Source organism: Ceratotherium simum, chromosome 16 (assembly GCF_057802395.1).
Source record: "Ceratotherium simum simum isolate JZ-2026a chromosome 16, ASM5780239v1, whole genome shotgun sequence".
NCBI classification, from domain to species: domain Eukaryota; kingdom Metazoa; phylum Chordata; class Mammalia; order Perissodactyla; family Rhinocerotidae; genus Ceratotherium; species Ceratotherium simum.
Window position 1 is genome coordinate 16332972 of NC_141915.1, and position 24505 is coordinate 16357476.

At 59.7% G+C, this 24505-nt stretch overlaps 1 protein-coding gene across 3 annotated transcripts; it reads left to right on the forward strand.

Moving 5' to 3' along the window:
• The first annotated feature begins 1646 nt into the window (after positions 1-1646).
• Positions 1647-23698, forward strand: MYO1C (myosin IC). Of its 3 annotated transcripts, none has more exons than XM_004433319.3 (32): positions 1647-1894; positions 8805-8960; positions 9080-9195; positions 9743-9941; positions 10016-10096; positions 11580-11759; positions 11841-11939; positions 12149-12262; positions 12348-12419; positions 12832-12951; positions 13088-13170; positions 13393-13498; positions 13595-13675; positions 13977-14068; positions 15410-15504; positions 15584-15630; positions 15743-15823; positions 17897-18002; positions 18103-18220; positions 18816-18929; positions 19004-19080; positions 19437-19505; positions 19603-19687; positions 19788-19947; positions 20235-20318; positions 21028-21121; positions 21215-21270; positions 21401-21536; positions 21612-21682; positions 21794-21891; positions 21964-22063; positions 22478-23698. In XM_004433319.3, the coding sequence occupies exons 1-32, from the start codon at positions 1820-1822 to the stop codon at positions 22502-22504; spliced, it is 3192 nt and encodes a 1063-aa protein (XP_004433376.1). In that variant the 5' UTR covers positions 1647-1819; the 3' UTR covers positions 22505-23698. The 3 variants fall into 3 exon arrangements, with proteins under 3 accessions (XP_004433376.1, XP_087296791.1, XP_004433377.1); XM_087440665.1 differs by lacking the exon at positions 1647-1894 and adding an exon at positions 2675-2774; XM_004433320.3 differs by lacking the exon at positions 1647-1894 and adding an exon at positions 7350-7443.
• The last annotated feature ends 807 nt before the right edge of the window (positions 23699-24505 follow it).

Consider the following 24505-nt stretch of genomic DNA (forward strand, 5'->3'; position numbering starts at 1 on the left):
CAGATCCCCCTACCCCGAGGTTCTCATTGTAATCTCTCTCCCTGTCCCCAACACACACACACCTGAGGAACCCCGAGCCCTCGCACTTGCCCACCTCATTCCTTCTCAAGTGCACAACCATTTGTTTGGCAGATGGGGAAACCAAATCTCAGAGAAGTGGCATGAGCCCTCTGGAGTTACACAGGCAGCTGTGGTGTTACGCAGGACCAGAAACAGGACTGGGGTCAAGACCTGGGTTTGAATCAGTTCCATCTCTATCCACATAGGAGTCTCAGTTGTCTGTAAAGTACAAATAATGAACCTATTCACAAGATTATTGTGAGAGAACAATTGCAAAAAACACAGAGCAATCCTATACCTACCTCCTCATTCTGATTAATGTAGCCCTGGGGCTGGGTCTCAGGGCTTCTGACTCCAGGGCTCCCCCGTTTCTCCTGCTGTGGAGCATTTTTGTCCTCCACGTGCCCACCTCTCCCCTGCCCCCTTAAGTCTTCACAGACCCCTACCCCGCCTCCTGTTGCAGGGCGCTCCTTGCCTGGGAGGGGTGAGTGCAGCAGTGATTGAGAGGCGGAAGGGGAAGGGGGAGTGCTCTCCCTCCTCTCGGCCCCAGTCAGGATATGGCCGCTCTGGGCCCAGCCATGACCCGCTGGGTGGAAACAGGAAATATGTGAGACTCCGTGTGTGCTGGGTCTCTGCGCCTGGCTCCGAGGCTGATAAGGGCCATTGTGTGGCTGCCGGGGATGAGCCTGCCTTGGATAGATGTGCTTCCCGGAGGAAGGAAGGAAGCTTTGCTGGCCTTTCCTGGGCGGGGGAAGCTGTGGGGAGGAAAGGGAAGGGTGCCTGGGGGAAGATGCCTGCCCGAGGGGCTGTCAAGGCCAGCAGAGGCCCACTGGCCTCTGCCCCTCCTATGCCAGTGTCTCCCTCTGGAAAGGTTGCTTTCCCTCATCCACTTCCCCCTTCTCACTTCCTATAAGGAATGGCTGGAGACTAGAGGGCTCAGTCCCAGGCCAGGAAAGTGTCAGCTGTGATTTAGCAACAATAAAGACAGAAAAACAGGAACATGCTGGTTAGGGGGCACATGAGGGTACTATGGAAAAGCAAGAAGCGAACAGAGCTAAGGCTGCCCACAGCCAAGGAACCCAGGGACCAACCTCCCAAGCGCTTGTGGCTCCAGAGGAGGGTGGGACAGGGGCTTCCTCAGAGTGTCCCCTGCCTCTCCAGCTAAACCCCTCTGCCCAACATGGCCAGCCCCCACCAGCCCTAGCCTCTCAAACTCAAGGGGCTCACTTGCTGCTGTGGGAGGCAGGCAAGCTGGGGAGCATGCAGGAGGGGCAGTGCCTATTGATGGATCCTCTTGGCTTAGGGCAGGATGTGCGTTGTGGTTTGGGGAGTGGTCACTGTGCTCTCCAGCTTTCACCAGTGAGTGGGCAGCGAGAGAGGCCAGCCATGGAGCTGCTGGGGGGAAAAGCCTCCTACCCTTTGACCTGGAGCCCAGGGTCCCCCACGGTGACTGCACTGCATCAGCTCCTCTGGTTACCTGGGACAACAGGCATTTCCTCCATCCCTCAGCCCCTCCTCTTCCTGCCCCAACCCACTGGGCCAAGAGGCCTCCCAATCAGACCTGGGCTGCTCCAGCTGTGTCCTGAGGAGCTGGACCAGACACATCCCCTGGGGCTGGAGTTGAAGCTGAACCAAGTGGCCGTCCCGGCGTGAGACCAGATTCCTGGCTCCGGGAGCAGCCAGAGCCAGTGGGCAAGCAGGCAGGCAAGCTTTTGCTCAGAGGCCCCAGTGCTCTGCACGCTGGCTATCCACAGGCAGAATGGCGCTGCAAGTGGAGCTGATACCCACCGGGGAGATCATCCGCGTGGTTCATCCCCACAGGCCCTGCAAGCTTGTAAGCTGGGATGCTCTGGGCTGGGAGGAAGGGTGGCAGTGTCTCCCCAGGGCCCAGCAGCCCCCTCTTAAGCAAACCCCTCAGGAAAGTGGTGAGCAGTGGGGAGAGGTTCTGATCCTTGGTGGGACGGGAACAGATTGGACAAGAAGGGGTGAAGGTTTAAGCACCACTAGGGGCAGGGTTTTTCGAAGCAGGAATCTGAGTTTGAACCCCTTCTCCTCTGGTTCCCTGATCCTCAGGGGGCTATGAACTGGTGACAGGGCTGCTCTGAGATCAAAGGACTAGTGCATGTAAAAGCTCCAGGCGCATACTACAGGCTCAGTTAATGTCTCGCCTTTCTCCCTCTGGCCCAAAGAACTGGGACTGGCCAACTCAGAGCAGTAGCGGGGTGGGGGTAGGGGGGAGTGAAGGGAGGTAGTCACAAAGGGACAAGAACTGACCCGGCCTGGCACGCAGGGGAGGGTCGGGTTGGCTCTGGGGATGCAAAGGGGCCCTAGAATGAGGAGGGAGAGAAAGCCATCAGATGCACCCACCCACCCAACACTGCAGCGAGTGGGCCGGGTCTTTGGCTGGAAGGGGGGTGCGCGCGCGCGTGTGTGTGACAGTGACGCGCCTCGTCCCAGAAGCTGGTTGCGGAGTGTGCGGCACCAAGTCTCCGCGGACGCGGGCCGGGGCCAGGGCCAGGGCCGCCAGGGCGGGGCGGGGCCGGAGGGAGCGCGCGCGCGCGCGCCGAGGCCTGGGCCCTGCCCGGGATGACGACAGGCAGCGGCCCGGCCCCGGGCGGGCCTTGGGCGGGGAGAGCGTGCCAGGGCCGAGCACTGGGGAGCCGGCCACGCCGCCCAGCCTGGCCCCCCCCCCACGCACCCGAAGAACCGAGACGGTGGGTACACGGGGCCCGGGCGCCGGGCGGCCAGCAGCCGCGTGGCCCGTAGAGGCCTCCGCTGGCGGGCGGGATGGGGGCAACGGGCAGGCGGCCAGGCGCCGAGCTACCGTGCGGGAGGCGGGGGTCGCTGGGGCCGAGGGTCGGCTCGGCCTGGGCCGTACGTGGTCCCAGGACCCGCTGGCGCCGGAACTAGGCCGGGTAGAGACTTAGATTACTTGCGGGTAACGTGAGGGCGGGAAGGAGCAGCTGGGGTCCCGGGACCCAGGCACCCTGCGCGCCCTTTGGGCCCCTCCACCAGCCAGGCTCTGCCTCTGGGTTCCGCACAAGCTGCCCGAGCCCCGCCCCTTCCCCTTCTCCGCCCCCCGGACCCAGCCGCGCCAGTGGCTTTTGCGCGCCTCGGCGTGAGTGTGGTAGATGGGGGGCTCCGAGATGAATGAGAGAATGAATGGCTGGCCCAGGGCCTTATGCAACTCCCAGCGCGCTCCGGCCTCCTGCTCACACTCCCGGGCTCTGTGATTCATTCATTTATGCAGGCGTCTACGAGGGGTTATTGAGCCCCGACTGTGTGCCGGACTGGGTGTACGCCCCGGGCGGGAGCAGGCTACTGGGAGAGACCCACAAGAAAACCGGCGATTAGAGCGCAAAGCGATAAGGAGGGGGCTGTGTGTTGGGGATAGTCGGAAGGGGTTCTGGAGGAGGTGATACCTGAGCTGAGTCTTCAAGGATGACTTAAGAGTCAGTCAGGTGGGGAGGAGGGAGGGTGCGCTGGGCCAAGGAAGTTGCAGGTGCAAAGGCAAGAAGCTTAGAGAGCCACATGTGGCTGGTGGCAGGGGTGGGAGCAGCTTCTCCTGGCTCTGTGTGGTGGTGAGGGAGGCATGGGGAGAGAAGGGACTGGAGAGGGCCACCCCTATGGTCACACAAGAATGCAGGAGCAGGGGGGTAAACTGAGGACAGAGGGGGCTGCTGGAGTCTATACTCAGGGGCCTGGCAAGAAGCAGTGGGTGTGAAGTACAGGCTCGGCACATGGGCTTGGCACATGGACCCGTGCCCTATAAACCTTCACTCTATTAACATGAGATGTTAATTGATTGATTTGCGTTTGTAAATACCACAGGCTGCTGTGGGGAAATGGATTGGAGGAGGAAGGCAGGGAGGCCAGTTTGGAGGCTGCTGCCCGGTCAGGAGTGGAGCAGTGATGGAGGAGCAGGGGGTGGGGGGTTTGGCGAGTGTTGACTCTTGGTGTGAGGAGTGGAGGGAAGAGGACAGGCCTTTTGAGGTCAGGTGGTGATGACTAGCTGGAGGTGCCTCCCTTCTCTCTACCTACAGGATATTAAACAAGAAGGATGGGGGCAAGGTGCTCTGTTTACTTCTGCTGGACCCCCAGGCAGAAGTGTCTAGCAGGCCAAAGGCCCATGGCTCCGAAGCTAGAGTGTACAGCCCCTGACTGGGGCCCTGTGAGCAATTAGGTAGAGCCCCTAAGGCCCCACTTTTCCTCCCCATTGCCCCTCACAACGGTTCCCTTGAGTCTAGAACAGTCCTTCGTGGGGCAGCCTGGGCCCAGACCTAAGATATATTTGACAAAGATAAATTGAGGACCTGTTCTGCACCCAGCACTGCGCTGCAGGTGAGAGAGGCTAGGGTTCTTTCCACTGCCCCAACAGGTCATGAGGCTGCCTCTGTGGCAATCAGCTTATAGCAGCGATCTGGGGGTCTTCAGAATACCCTCTCAAGACCTGGGTGGCCCTGGGCTGGGGGAACATTTGAGGCTGCCCATTGCCCTCCCCTCTCCTCCAGAGGTCAGGCTTGGGCGCACCTGGCCCACACTAGGTAAAGGGCTCTGGATGACGCAGGTCTCCTGGGCCTGCCCCATCCCTGCCTTTGCTGGAAACATCTCCCTATGTGGGAGGAGACCCAGAGGCAGCCTTGGGAACTTAAGTCCTGGGTCACTCAGGGGCCATGGCGGCACCCCAGCCTGCAGCCAGCCCCTAGGTCCGGGGCCATGCTGGGGGCCCAAAGGCCGTGGCCCACTCCCTAGCTGCTACTCCTAAGGCCTACTTGTCAGTAGTCACACAGCATGGACAGGGTTGTGTACAGGGCACTGCAGTCAGGAGGCCATTGAGGAAGGTCACAGCCTGGCAGGGTAGTGTGTTAACCTTTAGGAGAAGCTTGGAAATCTGCCAGCCCTAGGCTGGCCTCTCTCCCTCAAGGCAGCCCTGCAGGAGGAGTGAGCGCTAGAGTTCCCGTTCCAACCCCACCCCTCCTTTTACTAGTCCTGAGAGCTTACACAAGTCATCCACCTGCTCAGCCTCAGTTTCTCTGTAGAAGGGGAGTACTAATACAGACCTCCTGGCTTGGCTGGGGGCATTGAAGGGAGTACCATAAGAGCGCTCAGAAGACAGGAAGCGCCTGGCGCTGCCTAGTTCGTCGCAGCATCTGTCACCCTCGGGTCCCCGCCTCCCTACCCCTTCTCCCCGGCTCGCGCTTCCGTCCAGCGGGGCGGGGCGGGCCCGTGGGGGTGGCGGGGGCTGTGGCCTGCCCTCAGGCCCGCCCGGTAGCGGAGACGCCCCCTCCTTCCGGCACCCGGCGGCGGCCGCGGGGGCGCCAGCGGGCATCCCGGGAATGCGGCGGCGCGGCTCGGGGCAGCGGGCCGGCCGGACCCCTCCGCACGCGGATTCTCCTCATTCCAGCCGCTTGACGCGGCGGCGGCGGGCGGGGCGGGCACTGCGGCGGGAGGGTCCGCCCCGCCCTCCGGCCCGCCAGCCGGGCTGCGCCAGCCCCGGGCCCCTGCCCGCAGGGGAGCCGCGCTTCTGGGGGGCTCGCTCGACTCCCTTCCCCGGTCTTCTAAGGCACCCCCCACCCAGGGTGGGCTGGAGGCTGAGTCCCCTCCCCTCTCCCGCCCCCTTCTGCCCCTAGGGGCACCGCGGAGGGCGCCCCCTCCCGCCCTGAGCCCGCCTCTGCCGGTGGCGTTTAATACCCACTGTCTGCTCCCACCCGTCTCCCAGCTGCGCGCGGCAGCACCCAGTCCCTTCACCCCTCCAGAGGGCCCCATCTCCCAGCTGGCATCCCCCGCGGGGTCCCCTGGGCCGTGGCTCCAGCAGGGCTGTTGTTCTCGAGGTAATGAGCCTTTTCCACGAGGCTGCAGCCCGCACCTGCCGCAGCCTCGCCCCCTCCCCGGGGAGCCTGGGTCCCAGGGCGGGGCGCGCTGGGGCTTTGGATCCCGGCTCTACCTTTTCCCCCCTACGACAAGTCAGTGTCGCCCGTACTGCGCCTCAGGTTCCGCATCTGTCAAGTGAGGGACAGGTAAAGCTCTTGAGAACCCTTTGTAACTGGCAGACACGCCTGAGGGGCTTTCCCCACTAGATAGGAAGTGTGCCCCGTCTGTCCCAAGCATGTGTGGAATGAATGTCTGGCCGAGAGAGGGAAGTGATGTTTATTGAGGGCCTAGAGGTGCCTTAGTGCTTTATCTTAGCCTTCTCAACAACCCTTTTAGGCAGGTGTTAGCCTCATTTTAAGGATGAAGAGGCTCCGAGAAGTTAAGTTAGTTGCTCGCAGTCACACAGCTTGTAAGAAACAGCCCAGCCTTTGTAAGAACTAGCCGTCACCACCCCCACCAGGGTGGCATCTGAGCTAGAGTTTGCCCCTCAAGCTGGTGCCTCCCAAGAGCCTCGCGAGGGTGGGGCTGCTGGGGGCTTGTCTGGGAGAGGGAGGGCGTCCTGGGCAGAGAGTATGGAGGGATCCAGAGGGACAAGAGAGGGAGACACCCTCCAGAGGAGGGAGAGAAGTGAGGCGCTCCTGGGGCACAGAGGCCCTAGTTGGGGTGCCCGGGATAGGGGAGAAGGGTATTGGCCCCGAATGCTGGAAGTCAGACGTGGATTTCCCAGATGGGAAACTGAGACCTCCGTAGGGGCCGGGCACACGGCGCTCTCGGCAGAGGCGCCCTGTGGCCGTCTCTGTCGGGGCTCGCGCTCTGTGCTGACGCGGGAACCTAAAGAGATTTTCTTGGGGTTTAAGGACGCGGGGCCCACCCCCTAGAGAGTGTATGGGGGTGGACAGTGTCCGGCAGAGGCTCCGCCCGCTTGGGCGCGCAGGCCGTATTTGGACATTTCGTTCTATTTTTAACTTTCCCGGGACTCGAGGTTGGGTGAGGGGGGAGGGAAATCCTGCTTCCTCGGAGACCCACGGGCCTCAGCCGTTGTCCCGCGCCTGGCCTGGTGCGTAGTGTAGACACAAGCCCGGAAGTGAGTTCCGGGTCCGCGTAGACGCGGCGGCCGAGCGGGTTCCGGGCCCCACCCTGGAACCAACGACGTCCCTCCTGGAAAACCTGACTCAGGCGGAGCCCCTGCCCGGCGGGGAGTCCCGCCCCCACCCCCGCCTGCCCCCACCCCCGCCCCCACCCCCGCCCCGAGATCCCCCCTAGTTCCTACCCCACCCCCACCAGCTGCAGAGGGACCCCGGAGTCCAGCCTCGAGGGAGGCGGGGGCGGCCGGGGAGTCCCGCGCTTCGGAGGCTCGCGGAGGGGGCGGTGCGGGGGGGCGGGCCGGCCCCTCCCTCGCTGACGCCGCCGCCGCCGCCGCCGCCGCCGCCGCCGCCGCCGAGCCCGAGCCGAGAGCACGGGCAGCGGAGCAGGGCGCCGGGCCAGCCGGGCAGGATGCGCTACCGGGCGTCGGTGAGCAGAGGTGGCGGGCAGGACGAGGGGTCCCGGGCGTCCCTCCCTGCCTCGCGGCGCCGCCTCAGCCCCTCCAGGAAGCGGGCGCGGCCCAGGAATTTCGGGTGGAAAAACGTCCCGGAAAGTTGCAGGGGGAGGAGGCAGAGGCAGGGAGGGCCGCGGGGCGCTCGGACCCGGGGCCGGGCGAGTAGCCCCCAGGGAGGGCTGAGAGACCCGTCACCCGGAGGGCAAGGGGGCGGGAGCTTCGGGGCAGGATTGGAAGGGGGGCGTTGAGGGACAGACCTGGGAGAGGCAGGCACCCCGGCCAGATGGGGAGGGTGCCCCGCGCTATAGATCTGGGTGGTCTGTGGTTGGAGAAGACCTGGTGGCCTCTTTGGGATCTACACCCCCTCTCATCACCGCCACCTTGCTCTTCTCTGACCCTTCACACTCTTGGTGTCAATTTCCCAGAGCCCCCAGACCCTCTTTGAAGAGTGTGGTGTGGGGAGAAGGCCTTGTTAAGCCCGTTCCTCTCCTCACCCTCTGATGGACTCTGAGGCAGCTGGGCTTTCCGTGGTAAAACCCCCACTCCCTTGAGGCTTCTCAGGGCCCTCAGTGGAGGAGGGTGTCTGCAGAGCCCAGCAGCTGGGGGGGAGGGCGGGGCCCAGCCACAAGAGGGAGGGCCCCCTTTCTGGGGTGAGTGTTGGGCCCAGCTGGGATGGGAGGCCCTCTGGGGGAATCCCTCTCCTATGGCCTGGGGATGGCCTCTTGCTTGGTCCCCAGATACTCTCTCCCTGGAGATTTTGGTGGTTGGGGTGGGAGAGATAGCCCCACCCTTTGTGCAGAATTCACTTTGAGCCATTCGTCCTCTAAAGTACCTGTCACACACGGCCCAGAGCTAAGGGACCTGAAGTCACCTGGTCTAACTCAACTCCTCCTCCTTGAGGAGGAAGCAACCCAGAGAGAGGAGGGGATTTGTCCAAGGACAACACAGCATTCTTTCTGTTATTCCAGGGAGTTCCTTCTCATGACCCCCCTTTCTCTACACAAAACCAGCACCTCCCTGGATTCAGTGGCCTTGCTCCCATGCCCTCTGGGTCCTCTGTGCTCCAGTGTCCTATGTCCAAGTCCCATGTGCCCCATGTGGTGTTTTTCTGTGTGACCCGTGTCCTCAGTGTTCCATGTGCTGGCTTCCTGTGACCCAGGCCTGCTGTACCCAGCATGGTCCGTCTCCTGGGTGTTCTCTGGGTCCTGTGTCCGGGCCTCCTCTGTCCGTGTGCCCCTGGTTGCCCTCTCAGTCCTGCAGGCTGTGGTGGAGGGGGAGAAGTGGCCTTCTCTTATCCTGCTGCCTCTGACCTTCTCCTGTGGCCCATTCCCTGCAGGCCCTGGGCAGTGACGGGGTGCGGGTGACCATGGAGAGTGCACTGACTGCCCGTGACCGGGTTGGGGTACAAGATTTTGTGCTGCTGGAGAACTTCACCAGTGAGGCAGCCTTCATCGAGAACCTGCGGCGACGGTTCCGGGAGAACCTCATTTATGTGAGACCCAAGTGGGAAGACAGTGGGGGTGCTGGGGGGGTACAGACGAAAGGCTGAGGGGGAAAGAGGCATCAGGGGCTTCTGGGAGAAAATTCTGACCTTTCTCCCTTGACCCCCAGACCTACATTGGCCCTGTCCTGGTCTCTGTCAACCCCTACCGGGACCTACAGATCTACAGCCGGCAGCACATGGAGCGTTACCGTGGTGTCAGCTTCTATGAGGTGCCACCCCACCTGTGAGTGACCCCCCATTTCCATCTGAGATGACCCCGCCTGACCCTCACTCTAAAATGACCCCCGACCTCCCACTTGAGATGAATCACTCTTCACATCCGTGAGGAATCCCACAATCCCTCACCCTGGCGTGACCCCAATCCCCACCTGAGGTGAATGTCTCAACTCCTTCTGGGTGGAACCTCCCTAGCCCCCACCCCAACTCACACCCATAACTTATTCCCCCAACTCTACCTGGGCATGGCCTCCCAACCTTAGGGGCCCTCTGACCCCCACTTCTGAGGGACTTCCCAGCCCTACCTGTGAGAGACCCCAGCTTCCCCCTGAATGACCTCCAATACCCCCACCTGTGGTGATCCCCTCAGTCCTCCATCTGAAAGTGGTCCCCATCCTCAACTGTGGAGGATCTCCCTTGACCCAGCCTTGAGGGTCCCCCAAGGGTACACCCAACTCCCATCCACAAGGGAACTCCAACCAGACATGAGAGTGGCCCCCAGTCCTACCTGTGGGACTCCCACCGCCTGAGCTCCTGACGAGCCTCTGCCCCAGGTTCGCGGTGGCCGACACTGTGTACCGGGCACTGCGCACCGAGCGCCGGGACCAGGCAGTGATGATCTCTGGGGAGAGCGGGGCAGGCAAGACAGAGGCCACCAAGCGGCTGCTGCAGTTCTATGCAGAGACCTGCCCAGCCCCTGAGCTGGGGGGCGCTGTGCGGGACCGGCTGCTACAGAGCAACCCTGTGCTGGAGGTGAGGGGCCGGCAGCATCTGGGGGGGGGAGAGGGCGGGGAGAGAATGTCCCTCATCTCTCCGTCCACTCCGAGGCCTTCGGAAACGCCAAGACCCTCCGGAACGATAACTCCAGCAGGTTCGGGAAATACATGGACGTGCAGTTTGACTTCAAGGTACTGTGTGTGTGTGTGTGTCAGGGCTGGGGGAGTGGGATTCCCATTCGGTAGGCACCCATTGGCCAAGGCCTTGGCACCAGCAAATATTTATTTAGTGCCTCCTGTGTGCCAGGCGCTGTTACAGGTGCTGGTGGTACAGCAGTGAAACAAAAATCCTGCCTCTAGGGAGATAGACGATAAACAGAAAAAGGTAATTTAGGTGACGAGTGCCATGGCAAAGAATAAAATGAGATAAGCAGTAGGGGCAGTTGCTATTTTAAATAAGGCAGATAGGGTAGGGCTCACTGAGAAGGTGGCATTTTGGTAAAGGCTTGACGGAGACAGGGGAGCAAGATGTACAGATACCGTGGGAGACAGTTCAGCCAGAGGGAATAGCCAGTGCGGAGGCCCTGAGGTGGGAGGGTGCTTGGTGTGTTCAAGGACGCAGGGAGGCCAGAGTGGCTGGAGAAGAGAGCAAGGGGTCAAGGAACAGCAGAGGAGGTGGGATGGTGCAGACCCTTTTGAGTCTTTGTAAGAAGTTTTTTTTAGGGCCGGCCCCGTGGCTTGGCGGTTGAGTGCGCGCGCTCGGCTGCTGGCGGCCCGGGTTTGATCCCGGGCGCGCACCGACGCACCACTTCTCCGGCCATGCTGAGGCCGAGTCCCACATACAGCAACTAGAAGGCTGTGCAACTATGACATACAACTATCTCCTGGGGCTTTGGGGAAAAAAGCAAGGAGTATTGGCGGTGGATGTTAGCTCAGAGCTTGTCTTCCTCGGCAAAAAGGAGGAGGATTAGCATGGATGTTGGCTCAGGGCTGATCTTCCTCACAAAAAAAAAAAAGAACTTTTTTTTAAACTCTGAGTGGAAGGGTGGCCCTTGGAAGGTTCGGAACAGAAGCATGTCATGATGTGACTTTCCTCTTAAAAACTGCTCTGGCTGCTTTGTGGAGAATAGATGGTAGGAGAACCAGGCCAAGCAGGGAAACTAGTTATGAAGCTGACGATTATTAAATCCAGGTGACAGATGACAGTGGCTGGGACCAGTTTGGTGGCGGTGGAGGTGGTGAGGAGTGGTTGGATTCTGGATGTTTGGAAAGTTAAGGCAGCAGGATTGGCTCTCTGATCGGACGTGAGATGTGGGAGAACAGAGGCTACCAGGAGGACTGCAGACATCTTGGCCTGCGCACCTGGAAGGGTGGAGTAACCATTGACCAAGCTGGGAAGAGAGGCGCTAGTCTGAGGAGGGGGACACCAGGAGGTCTGTTTCAGGCCTGTTGAGTCTGAGCTGCCAGTTGGACATCCAAGTGGAGCTGCCAAGTAGATGGGGCTGAATGTCCTCATTCCTTAGATGAAGAAACTGAAGCCAGAGGGGTGACTTACCTGAGCCCACGCAGCTAGTGGCAGAGCTGGACTTGAGCCCACGAGCGCAGGGGAGGGAGGGGAAGATGGGCTCCCTTCCTCAGTCCCCTGAGCCTTCACCATGTCCCGCCCTGCCCATAGGGTGCCCCCGTGGGTGGCCACATCCTCAGTTACCTCCTGGAGAAGTCCCGAGTGGTGCACCAGAATCATGGGGAGAGGAACTTCCACATCTTCTACCAGCTGCTGGAGGGGGGCGAGGAGGAGCTGCTGCGCAGGCTGGGCTTGGAACGCAACCCCCAGAGCTACCTGTACCTGGTGAAGGTGAGTAACTGGCGGGCAGGGCAGGTACCACCCAGGGAGCACAGCGCCGGGCCGGGTAACCCAGCTCTGCCCTTCCTACAGGGCCAGTGTGCCAAAGTCTCCTCCATCAATGACAAGAGTGACTGGAAGGTCGTCAGGAAGGCTCTGACAGTCATCGACTTCACTGAGGATGAAGTGGAGGTGAGCCCTCTGCTGGGGACCCTCCCTTTCCTCCCATCACACCCTGAAATTCTCAGTCCACTTTTCCAGCCTATTTCCACTTATAGCCCCCTTTTCCTCTTAGACACTTTACCACCCATTCCCTGCTCCATCCGACCACCCACTGGTTACCCTCGTGGGACTCTCAGCCCCTCCTGTGACTCCCACTTGCCCCTTGCCTGTTCCCCCAGGACCTGCTGAGCATCGTGGCCAGTGTCCTGCATTTGGGCAACATCCACTTTGCTGCCGATGAGGACAGCAATGCTCAGGTCACCACCGAGAACCAGCTCAAGTATCTGACCAGGGTGAGCGGGGTGAGCAGCGGGCGAGGGCAGAGCAGCTGAGGCGAGGGGGGCACACCCTTACCATGCCTACCCTCTCCCTCGGCAGCTCCTCAGTGTAGAAGGCTCGACGTTGCGGGAAGCCCTGACACACAGGAAGATCATCGCCAAGGGAGAAGAGGTGAAGCCAAGCCTTTGCCTCAGGAGGTGGGGTGAGGGGTGCAGGTGTTCCAGGGCAGCCCCTGCTCCCACCGTTCCCCCTTCCCCTGGTCTGCTCAGCTGGTCCTCTCAGCAATACTGGAAGGACGGAAGGCAAGTGGCTCAGAGAGGCACAGGGAGCTGGCTAAGGTCACACAGGAAGAGGATGTTGGAGTCAGGCTGGAACCAAGACTCCCACCTCTAGGAATGAGGCTTCTTGTCCCTATGCCACCTTCCCTCTTGTGTGGCCACTGTGTCCTCCTCTGATGCTCCCCACCCCCCAGCAGGGAGGGCAGAGTGGTCATAGTTTCCTGGGGTTCAGCCTGAGCCGGAAGGGGAGGAGGATGGGAAGGGGTCTGCAGCATTCATCGCCCTGTCACACTCGGTGCCTGCAGCTCCTGAGCCCGCTAAACCTGGAACAGGCTGCATATGCACGAGACGCCCTGGCCAAGGCCGTGTACAGTCGCACTTTTACCTGGCTGGTCGAGAAGATCAACAGGTCGCTGGCCTCCAAGGTGAGGGCTTGGCCCATGCTGCTTCCAGGGCAGCAGGGAGGGCAGTTCAGGGGGGACTGGGGGTGGGAGCTGGCGGACATGGGGACCCACGCTCTCGGTTGAATGGGAACCCATGCTCTCGGTTGAATGACCCTAGGATGCTGAGAGCCCCAGCTGGCGGAGCACCACGGTCCTTGGGCTCCTGGACATTTATGGCTTCGAAGTGTTTCAGCACAACAGGTCAGCACCCCCCATGCCTCTGCCTGTCTCTCCTCCTGTCTCCTCTGTCCTGGTCCCTCCTGTCCCCCTGCCTCTCTCATTCCTGCCAGTCACTCCCCCAGCCACCCCAGGTCCTGCTCTGTGTTTCTTCCCTCAGCTACTCTGGGGCCTCATGCCATCTGTCCCCTGCTTCTGGTCCTGTGTCCCCCTCGAGAACTGTGGCCTCTTCTGTTTGCCTCATAGCTTTGAGCAGTTCTGCATCAATTACTGCAACGAGAAGCTGCAGCAGCTCTTCATCGAGCTCACCCTAAAGTCGGAACAGGAGGAATATGAGGCCGAGGGCATCGCGGTAAGTGCAAGCCTGCGGGTGTTCCCTGGCCCACAGGTCTCACTGGGAGACGTCCCAGGACCCCAGGATGATGCCTTCCTTCCCTTTACCCCTCAGTGGGAGCCTGTCCAGTATTTCAACAACAAAATCATCTGTGACCTGGTAGAGGAGAAGTTCAAGGGCATCATCTCCATTTTGGTGAGTCCTCTGCTCCTCCAAGGCCTTGTGTTCGGGGCTGGGTGGGAGGACATCATCCCCTTCCCTTTCTCTCCAGGCCTGTCCATAGAGGGCCAGAGTTTGAGGCTGAGCAGGGGCAGGGCAGGGCTGTGCATGGAGGGTGAGGTGAGGTGCTGGCTGGGTCGGGAAGCTGTCTACAGGAGGCTTCCTGTGATCTGCCCCTTTCCCCTGCGTCTGTGCCTCCCGGCACAGTGCCCCTGAATCTCCTGTGCTCTCCAGCCCCTCCCCTGATACATGCTGCACCCTGTGCCACACCCCCTAGGATGAGGAGTGTCTGCGCCCTGGGGAGGCCACAGATCTGACCTTCCTGGAGAAGTTGGAGGACACAGTCAAGCATCATCCGCACTTGCTGACGTGAGTGGGCTGCAGGGCGCGCTTGGGGGCGGGGGTTCCCCTGAGGCAGAGCATCCCCACAGTCCTGAAACACCAGCCACAAGGAGAGGAGCAGGGCAGGTGCTCAGTCAAGGACGGGAGCGCAAAGCCCAGCTCGTGGTCTCCACAAAGTCAGGAGCTAGGAGCGTGGCTTCCTCTTTATTCTTTGTTGAGAATGAAACTTGCTAAGATTTGTTTAGCTTCCTTATTTGGAAATTGCTTTTTATTTAAGGAATCCCCTACAGTGGGGAGAGGGAGAAAAGAAACAAACCCCCCTGTCCCAGCTCTGGCCAGCGTATTTTGTGCACGTCATCTCCGCTAACCTGAAGCCACCCCGTAAGGGGGTGTTTGTGGTGCTTTCTCCATTTTACTGAGGCTCAGAGGTGAAGTCATTGGCCCACAGTTATCGCACATCTAGTAAGCTGCAGGGCTGACACTTGGTCCCAGGGCTGCGAATGCCGAAGCCCTGAGCACTTTTTGCTTAATAGTATATTAAAAACCTTTTTCTGATTGTAAAAATAATGTTGCTCATTAGAGAAAAGTTGGAATGTGTGCAAAAGCCACTTGTAATCCTGTCACCTAGAGGTCATCACTGTTAACAATTCAAGGCATTTCCTTCCTGCCTTTTTCTATACATTTTTTTTTTCATAGTTGAGAATTCATTGTGTGTAAGGCTCGGGATAATGTTATATCCTGAGTATTTTCCTGTATCATCAAACAGAAAAATTTCCTCAAAACACTTCCTCTGATGGCTGTAACCCACAGATACTCCGCTGCTCTCACCCAGGCTCTGGGGGCCCTGGGCAGCCTCCAGGTTTCTGCTGGGAGAACAGGGCTGCCACAGACATCTTTGTGTCTTAAATCTCTGCCTGCATCTCTGGTTAGTTGCTTGGAATAGTTCTCAAAATTAGAAAATGGGCTAAAGGGTATAAACATGTTTAAGACTTAAGTAATCTCTTGAGGCAGATTCCATTCTTAAAATGCAGTGGGCAGCCCTCAGCCCTCTGAGCAGTCGTGCAGCAGCCAGAGGCGATGAATGTAACCCTCTGTCCAGCGAGCCCTGGCAGTGCGGAGGCCCAGGTCTCGGTCCTGGCACCGTATGACTCTGGGCAAGGCCATCTTCCTCCCTAAGCCTCAGCAGCCACCTCTGTGCAGGGAGGCCGATGAACTTGCCCTGTCACCACCCGGCGCAGTGGGCTGTGGGGCGGCCCTGAGCATGCTGTTCTTTACTGGATGCCTGGTTCCTCTCTCAGAGTCTCTTCAACAGGCAGGGGGCACAGCTCTGGCCAGCAGTCTGTACCTTCCTCTCCCTGTCACCCCTAGGCACAAGCTGGCCGACCAGCGGACCAGGAAATCCCTGGGCCGAGGGGAGTTCCGCCTTCTGCACTACGCAGGGGAGGTGACCTACAGCGTGACGGGTGAGGATCCTGGGGCTCGGTTCCCTCAGTGGGCGGGGGAAGGGGCTTTCCCTCACCTCACATCTGCTCTCCCTCCTAGGGTTTCTGGATAAAAACAATGACCTTCTCTTCCGGAACCTGAAGGAGGTGAGGAGGACCTCAGGGAGGGCTCCGGGTTTGGGCCCTGAATGACCTCTGCCCCAGGAACTTGTCCTGCCTGCCCTGTGCTCCCACCTTGACCCCTGCTCTGCCCTCACAGACCATGTGCAGCTCGGAGAGTCCCATTATGAGCCAGTGCTTCGACCGGAGCGAGCTCAGTGACAAGAAGCGGCCAGAGACGGTGTGGAGGCGTGGGACCCAAGGGGGCATGTGTGTGCACGGGGGCGTGGACGAGTGCCTGCACGAGCCTGGGAGTTGGCAGTGTGCATGTGAGCTCGTGTGTTTGTTGGTGCCTGTGTGCTCATCTGTGTGTGTCTAGGAGGCTGCCCTTGGGTGCATCTGTGCCTACTCCTGTGTGTGCATCTGTCTCTAAGTGTGGACCCATGTGTGTCTGTGTGCATGTCCATATATGTATATACACTTGTCTCTGTGTGGGCGCTTGCAGGCATTCACCTACTCAGCAGACATTTGTAGCAGACATTGTTAGGCACTTAGAATCCAAAAATGAATAGATGCTCTCATAGAAATGTGCACGGAGTGCTTTGGAAACTTAGAATACAAAGTAGAAGGGGTGAGGGTCAGGGAAGGCTTCCTGGAGGAGGAAGCATCTGAGATAACTTGGGAATGAGTAGGTGCTTGTCAGATAGACCTATGGGAGGGCACTGCAGGCAGTGAGAGGGCACACACAGACATACAGTCCACAAAAGACCAGGAGGTCGACAGGAAAGTGACATTATCGAGGAGCGAAGCTGGGAAAGGCAGGTGTAGCCAGTAGGGTAGGATGCGGGGAGAGCTCCAGTGAGCTGGGCAGGGGTGTGGCTGCTGGGCTTGGCAGGAGGAGGGCCAGGGCAGCCCAGGAAGAGCGAGGTCAGTCGGGAGGTAGAAGCCAGAGTGCTACATGTCCCAGTGGGCTGAGACCCCCTGGGACCCTTCCCTCCACTTCCCACCCAGCCCCTGCCCTGAGCACTCTCATGCTCCCAGCCTCACTATCCCCCCCACCCTCCCGTGAGGACACAGCCACTCCTGTCCAGACCTCTCCAGCAAGCCGCAGAATCATGTATCCTTTGATCTCCTCCAAGTGGCCTCCAGGCAGCAGACTCCACTGGTCTATAATGGGCCCTCAATTGCTAGGTCCCTCAGGCCTGCTCCTTCTGTGTCCCTAACTCAGGACAGGGATCGCCCTTCACCCAGTCCTGCAGGTCAGAAACCTGGGCAGCATCCCTGACCCTCAGTCTCCCCCATCTCTCTCATCCAGACAACCACTGGATCTGCCCATTTCTGCTCCCTAAATACTTCTCAGCTCCTCCCACTTGGCCCTTCCCCATAACCACTGCTCCAGTTCAGTCCTCTGAGCCAGCCAGACTCCTCCCTCATCTCCTGGCTCCACATATCTGCTGTAGAGATAGTCCAAATGCAGATCTGTTCCTGTCATTCCCTCACTCCAAATGCTCCTTGGCTCCCTATTTCCCTCAGGATAAAATTCAGTCTCCCTAATGTGATTCTTGACTCCTGCCGTGATGCTGCCTCTGCCTGCCTCTCTGATGCTCTCTTTTTATTCCCATCAGGATCCTTGTACTGCTCACAGCTCCCTGTGCACATCAGGCCTCCACTCAGGCTGCCCCTCTGCCTGAATGTCTTCCTCTCCTCTCTTCCTTTTGGCTGTCTCCTACTTATCCTTTAAATCTTAGCCAAAGGGTCATTTCCAGAAGGCCTTTCCTGATGCCCCCTACCCCACAGACTGGATTAGTTGCCCCTTCTTGGGGTTCCCAGAACCCCCAGGTATACGCCCCTGCCATTAATGGGGTCACGATGGATTGCGAGTCTTTGCTGCAGAGTCCGCTTCACCCAAGCCTGAGATCCTTGAAGGGCCTACAGAGCAGTGTATAGGGATAATGGATGAATACATAGATGTAGGACATATCGTTTAGGAATGTGCCCTGAGATTCTAGAAAGAGAAAGAGTTGTTGCCAAAGGGAGATGTAGGGTTGAAGTTGCAGGGAGACCTGAGCAGGATTTTTAGATGGGAGCAAGGTTCCTAAGCAGAGGTCTGTAGCCCAGCTAGAGGGATGTGGGTGGACATAGTCCGGCCCCTTCCTCTATTGTGAGGGAGGGGTGACCGGAGGAACTAAGGGCCCAACCAGGGCAGGGGGTAGTAGTGGGGACTGGTGCTGCTTTGCCCCAGGAAGGGACGGCTGCAGGGATCAGCGGCCTCAGCCCAGCTCTGGCCAACCTTCCATTCTCTTCTGCTGATCAGGTCGCCACCCAGTTCAAGATGAGCCTCCTGCAGCTGGTGGAGATCCTGAAGTCCAAGGAGCCTGCCTATGTCCGCTGCATCAAGCCCAATGACGCCAAACAGCCCGGTAGGCCGCTCCCGCCGTGTGGCCGGTGGGGGCTGGGCCTCGCTGCAGAGGCGACGGGCCATCTGAAAGCCCGCTGACCACCCAGTTATCCCTCTCTCAGGCCGCTTTGACGAGGTGCTGATCCGGCACCAGGTGAAGTACCTGGGGCTGATGGAGAACCTGCGCGTGCGCAGAGCCGGCTTTGCCTATCGCCGCAAATACGAGGTTTTCTTGCAGAGGTGGGGGCGGGGCCTGGCTCAGCGCCAGGGAAGGGGGTGGACAGCAAGGAGGCTCCTAGATCCTGGGAGGGAGGACTGAGATTCCTGGCCAGTTTCGGAGACTAGGATGCTGAGGTTCTGAGCTGCTGAGAGACCTAGGTCAGGGACCCCTCCATGCTGCAGATCTAACGACAAGCTCAGTAGAGAAAACACTAGCGCCCCAGGCCCTGCCCTCAGAGCTCCTGGTCAGGGGTCAGTGAGGCCTGCATCCACATGCCTGTCACCACGAGATGGCCAAAGCCTCTGAGAGGACAGTTTCCCATCGGCTCAGAAAGGACAGAGCAGCTGGGCGGTTATCCTGAGTTAGGGGTTGGGGGACTCAATCAGGTGTGAATTCCAACTCTGCCACTTTCTAGCCCCAGGGCCTTAGGCAGGTGAGAATACCTGTTCCCTTATCTTTAAAGTGAGGTAGTGACAGGGTGACCTCCCAGGCTTTCTGTGAGCTGCAAGTCAGTGGGAGTGCCCAGCAGGTGCCCAGGAAAGCTGGTTTGGTCCCCCAGAGAATGGCACTGGCTGGGGTGGGGGTTGGATGCATTTCTGCTCCTCCTGTCCCCAGGTACAAGTCGCTGTGCCCAGAAACATGGCCCACATGGGCAGGACGGCCCCAGGATGGGGTGGCCGTGCTGGTCAGGCATCTCGGCTACAAGCCAGAAGAATACAAGATGGGCAGGTGAGTGGTGCCCATGCCTGTGTTTGGGGGGCACGGAGGTGGCCACCAGGGGCTGATCACTGCTGCTGTCCTAGGACCAAGATCTTCATCCGCTTCCCCAAGACCCTGTTTGCCACAGAGGATGCCCTGGAGGTCCGGCGGCAGAGCCTGGGTGAGAGGCCCCACCCTTCCTGTCCCAGGGGATCCGTTCTGGGGAGCAGGAAAGAGATCACTGCATTGGGCTCCCTCTCCAGGAAGTCCACCTCACCCACGTTCAGCCGCCCTCCTCCTTACCAGCTCCAGCACCCGCCATCTGTCCTGCCCCTGGGTACAAACTCGGGGCACGTTCCCGCGTTCCTTTGTCCCCTCCTACTCTCTTTCATTTACTCTCCCTTCGCTTATTTGTCCTCTCACCAATAGCTTGTTCAACCACTCGCTCGTTCATGCCGCTCAGTGAGCTCTGACAGTGCCAGGCCCCCAGCTGGTTCCCCTGAGCTCTGGCCAACTGACTTTCTTTCCCAACCACAGCCACGAAGATCCAAGCCGCCTGGAGGGGCTTTCACTGGCGGCAGAAATTCCTCCGGGTGAAGCGATCAGGTTCGGCGGCCCAAGGGTCTTGAGGAGGGGCAGGGTCTGGGACCAGGGTGGGCCACCATGGTGAGGAAATAAGGCCAGCCGTCTGTGGTCTTTGCAGCCATCTGCATTCAGTCGTGGTGGCGTGGCACGCTGGGCCGGAGGAAGGCGGCCAAGAGGAAGTGGGCAGCACAGACCATCCGGCGGTGAGCAGGGGAGTGCCATGAGGGGGCTGCAGAGCAAGGTGTGTGGGGGGGTCCATTGCCAGGCTTCTCACCCCCATCCCTGTCGGGCCCCCAACCCCAGGCTCATCCGCGGCTTCATCCTGCGCCACGCACCCCGTTGCCCCGAGAACGCCTTCTTTCTAGACCACGTGCGCACCTCTTTTTTGCTCAACCTGCGGCGGCAGCTGCCCCGGAATGTCCTGGACACTTCTTGGCCCACACCCCCACCTGCCCTGCGTGAGGTCTGTGAGCCCTTGCTGCTGACTTAGGGACCCTCAGAGTGCTCAGCAGAGGGGCCTAATAATCCTGTGGCCAGAGGAGCGGTCAGGAGGGCTCCCAGGGAAGGGAACTGGAGCTGGGCCATGGAGGATGAGTTCTTTTGAGAGAAACAGCTGAGGAATGGAAGGGTTGTCCAGGTTGAGGAGGTGTTGCTTAGGCAAAGACCGGCTGGCGGGCACATGCCTCTTGTCTTCAGAGGGAAGGGAGCCAGCTGTCTGGGTGCCCTGACCTCCCTCCCTCGTGCCCACAGGCCTCGGAGCTTCTTCGGGAGTTGTGCGTGAAGAACATGGTGTGGAAGTACTGCCGGAGCATCAGCCCGGAGTGGAAGCAGCAGGTACGGAGCCGAGGAGGTGGGCATGGGCTGGCAGGGGGTCAGGGGAGCAGTGGGCGCCCACCAAGAGTGCTGGCCTGCAGCACTTTACCCCTGATTTATCATGTAACCTCGAGTGGATCCCAGCCCCCATTTGGCTTCATGTATGAAGCAGAGGCCAGAGTAGATTTTGGGTGGCAAATAGGGTTCATCTTCTGGGCCGTCTCCACTGGACTGGCAGAGGCTGTCCAGAGCCCTGCGTTGAAGAGGCTGCAGCTTCACTCTGATCAATTGGTAATGTCTGCCATGGTTCCAGAGACAGACCTTGGTGGCTCATGTGCCTTGTATTTGTCAACTCAGTCTTGCATGATGCTAAGGGACCCACCCAGCTCAGAGAGCTTGTAGTAGTTTTGAGTGTTAGCAATCAGCTAGCTTCTCAGGGACTCCAGGGCCTGATATGGTGGGGAATTATCCCCGTAGTCGGGCTTGGATCCTGACAATGCTGTCATGACCCTTCTGGGGAGCCCTCTGCCTTAGTTGGTGGGGACAGGGAGTGAGGAAGAGGAGGGGCGGATGAGAGTGTTGGTGGCCGGGCCCAGCCTCCTGGTGCTGGGGCCAGAGAAAGGGTGAGAGAGGCTGTCTCAGTTCCTGAGGCTGGCCTCCCACCCCCACCATGCCCCCCGCCTAATGGTCCCCACCCCTTGTAACCTGCCCCCTGCCCTTGTCTCCTCAGCTGCAGCAGAAAGCCGTGGCTAGTGAGATCTTCAAGGGCAAGAAGGACAATTACCCCCAGAGTGTCCCCAGGCTCTTCATCAGCACGCGGCTTGGTGAGCCCCTGACTTTCCAGTGCTCAAACCTTCCATCACCATCCTAGTCTCCTCTCTCCTCCTCTGACTGCCCTGTCCCCATCTGGGTTGCAGGTACAGATGAGATCAGCCCCAAAGTGCTGCAAGCTCTTGGCTCTGAGCCCATCCAGGTGAGACCCTGCCTACAGCCCTTAGTCCAGCACAGTTCTGCTGCCCGAGGGCTGGACGGGGGCTCAGGGCCTGGACAGAGGGTGAGCCCCCTCAGCGCCCCCCACCCCTCACCACACCCTCTGTCCCCAGTATGCAGTGCCTGTAGTGAAGTATGACCGAAAGGGCTACAAGCCCCGCTCCCGGCAGCTGCTGCTGACGCCCAACGCCGTGGTCATCGTGGAGGACGCCAAAGTCAAGCAGAGGATTGATTACGCCAACCTGACCGGTGAGCAGAGGCCAGGGCTGCAAGGGAGAGCCCTGCTCTGACCCTTGATCCCTGACCTCAGCCCTTCCCCCTCAGGAATCTCCGTCAGCAGCCTAAGCGACAGCCTCTTTGTGCTGCACGTGCAGCGTGAGGACAATAAGCAGAAGGTGCCCATGTGGGGCCTGGGGGGTGGGGAATGAATGGGGGATTGGGGGGCAGGGGGGCGGTTCTCTAGCTGTTGGCAGCGCCTGACCCCTTGCCCTGTCTGGGTCCCCCAGGGGGACGTGGTGCTGCAGAGTGACCATGTGATTGAGACACTGACCAAAGTGGCCCTCAGCGCTGACCGTGTGAACAACATCAACATCAACCAGGGCAGGTGAGGCGGTTGGGGTTGGGGGGGCCCATGCGTGCACACGCGGGCAGTCCTCATGCACCCCCTTGCCTCTAGCATCACGTTTGCAGGGGGCCCCGGCAGGGATGGCGTTATTGACTTCACACCTGGCTCGGAGCTGCTTATCACCAAGGCCAAGAACGGGCACCTGGCTGTGGTGAGTGGGGCCTGGCAGGCAACACCCTGCTTCCCTGCTGATACCCCAAGGGCTAGGGTGGAGCCTCTGGTGGCCAAGGCTTCCTTGGCAGAGGCTGGGCACCTCACCCATGGGTCTCATACCACCCCCTTCATCCCATTGCTCACTGAGAGCCGTAGGAAGGGGCCACTTGAGCCCCCACAGTGCAGAGGGTCATACAGATGGCAGCATGGGGAGGTGGGGAAGACCTAGGTATGATGGGTAGGAGGAGAGGCCCCCTCTGGCCAGGGCAGGGATTCCTATGGGAGTAGGATCAGAGTCTCTGGACCGAGGCCACTGGACCCCCAACTGCTACTGCATGTATCTAACCCATGGAGACAAGTGGCTGGAGAGCCTCTGTCTGCTTCTGCTCACCCGCTGGGCTTCTCCCCACAGGTGGCCCCACGGCTGAACTCTCGGTGATGAAGGCGCCCACTGGACCCCCTCCCACCTCCCAATGCTTTGCTTGTCCCCTCCTCCCCTTCCCGGTTACCAAAGACTCGAGCTTCCAGACAGGGACCCAGAGACACCTCGAAGCCCACTGATAAACTCCTGTCCCCTGCTCACCCCTCTCTTGAGGGAGCAGCGGGGCCAGGGAGCTGCCCCAGGAGTGGGCCAGGCCGGGCTACAGCAATAGGAAAGCTGGGGCCAGAGGCAGCTGTGCCAGCCCCACTGCCAATGCCAAATATCTGAGAGAAGGAAACTTTTGCTGAGGTTTTCTCTGAGATTTTTTGATGCTTTGTAGGAAACTATTTTTTAAAAAAGCCATTTTCCCGCCCCAAGACACACTGGATGTGTTTTCCCTGACTCCAGCAGGGCAGGGAATGTCACTGAGACGTGGGGCAGTCTGGGCCCTGGTGCCCTCTTCACTGCCCAGGCCACTGTCCTCGTTCCCTTGGCATCTTGTCTGTCTGTCTGGCTGCCTGCCCATCTGTACCCTTTGCAGCCCACTCCAACATCTCCCTGGGGGCTGAGACCACCCTTGCCTGCCCCCTTCTTCCTGCCTTAAAAATGCCCTTTCAATATCATCATCCAGCCTGAGGGCATCCTGGAGTGGGAGAAGGAGTCTTAGACTGTAGAATATGGAAGACTCTGAGAGATCATCTAGTCTAGCCTCCTGGTGTGACAGAGCAGGAGACAGAGGCCCAAAGAGGGGAAGGGACCTGCCCTTCATCCAGCAGGTCGGGGCTGCAGCCCTGTCCTCAACACACCTCACTGCCTCTCCCAGGGACAGGGGCCCCAGGAAGCAGGCTCATGTCTTAAGGGTGCATGTGGCTCTCTGACCAGCAATCACCGTTGGGGGCCACCGGGTGGGAGGAGCACTCCTGCCTAAGTCCATGCCTTAGAATGACAGACACCCTGCTCACGGACTTTGGCCCCAATTCAAAGATGTAGGGCCTTTCCTGGCCCTTGCCCCCTCCCTGTCCTGGGAGCCTGGGGAAGGGGCTGGCCTTGGGAGGAGCTGCAGGGGCATCACCTCTTTCTGCTGCTTCCCCCCCACACCTCCCTAGAGGGCGCCGGGGCTGCGCAGCTGCCTCTGGCCTCTGTGGGTCTCACCCACTGCTGACACTTCTGCAATCCAGAGAAACACTAAATAAAGCAATATGTGTTTGCCAACACTGGTCTCTTTGTGAATGTTAGGAAAGGGAGAGGACCCCCAGAAGGTAACCAGGGGTCTTGTATTACGATTTTTGCCTTGTCACCAGAAGGAAGGAGGCAGGGCTCCCTCCCCAGGGGAAGGAGCAAGAGTGACCAGTAGCTGCAACATGGCCTTGCTCTTTCATTGACTGTCTGCCGAAGGGCTGCTCAGCCTGGCCCAGTTCTGCGGGCAGGGAGGAGAAGCATCACACTCGGTCCCTGCCCGTGTGGTCCTCAGCTGGCGGACAGAAGCGCAGCCCAGTGTGGGAAGTACAGGCACCAAGGGACACACTGATGAGAGACTGACTCAGGTCAGGGGAGGGAACACTTCACAGAGAAAATGACATTTGAGATGGGTCTCAAAGGATAGTCTCCAAATTCTGTTGCAAGTGACAAACTCAATCCAAACTGGCTTGGGCAGAAAAGGGCATTGATTAGCATTAGTGACCCACCCGTCCCCGGGTAGGGCTGCTTCCAGGCACTCAAACAGCATTGTCAGGAATGTGTCTGGAACCATCTCTTGGCTCAGCCTTCTTCTGTGGTGGCTTTGTTCTCAGGCAGATTCTCCCCTCGTGTGGTGGTAGCAACAGCCACCAGCAGCTCCAGGCTTTCATTCTGAGTTGAGCATCAGAGGCAGAAAGAAAAAGGGCCTCTTTCCAGTGATTCGAGTCTCAGAGCCCATCCTCAGTGGGCCAGCTTGAATGAGGTGCTCTTCCGGGACCCAGTCATTGCAGTCAGGGAAAAGAGCGTCTGCCAGGCCCGGGCTGTGTGTCTATCCCCTTCCCC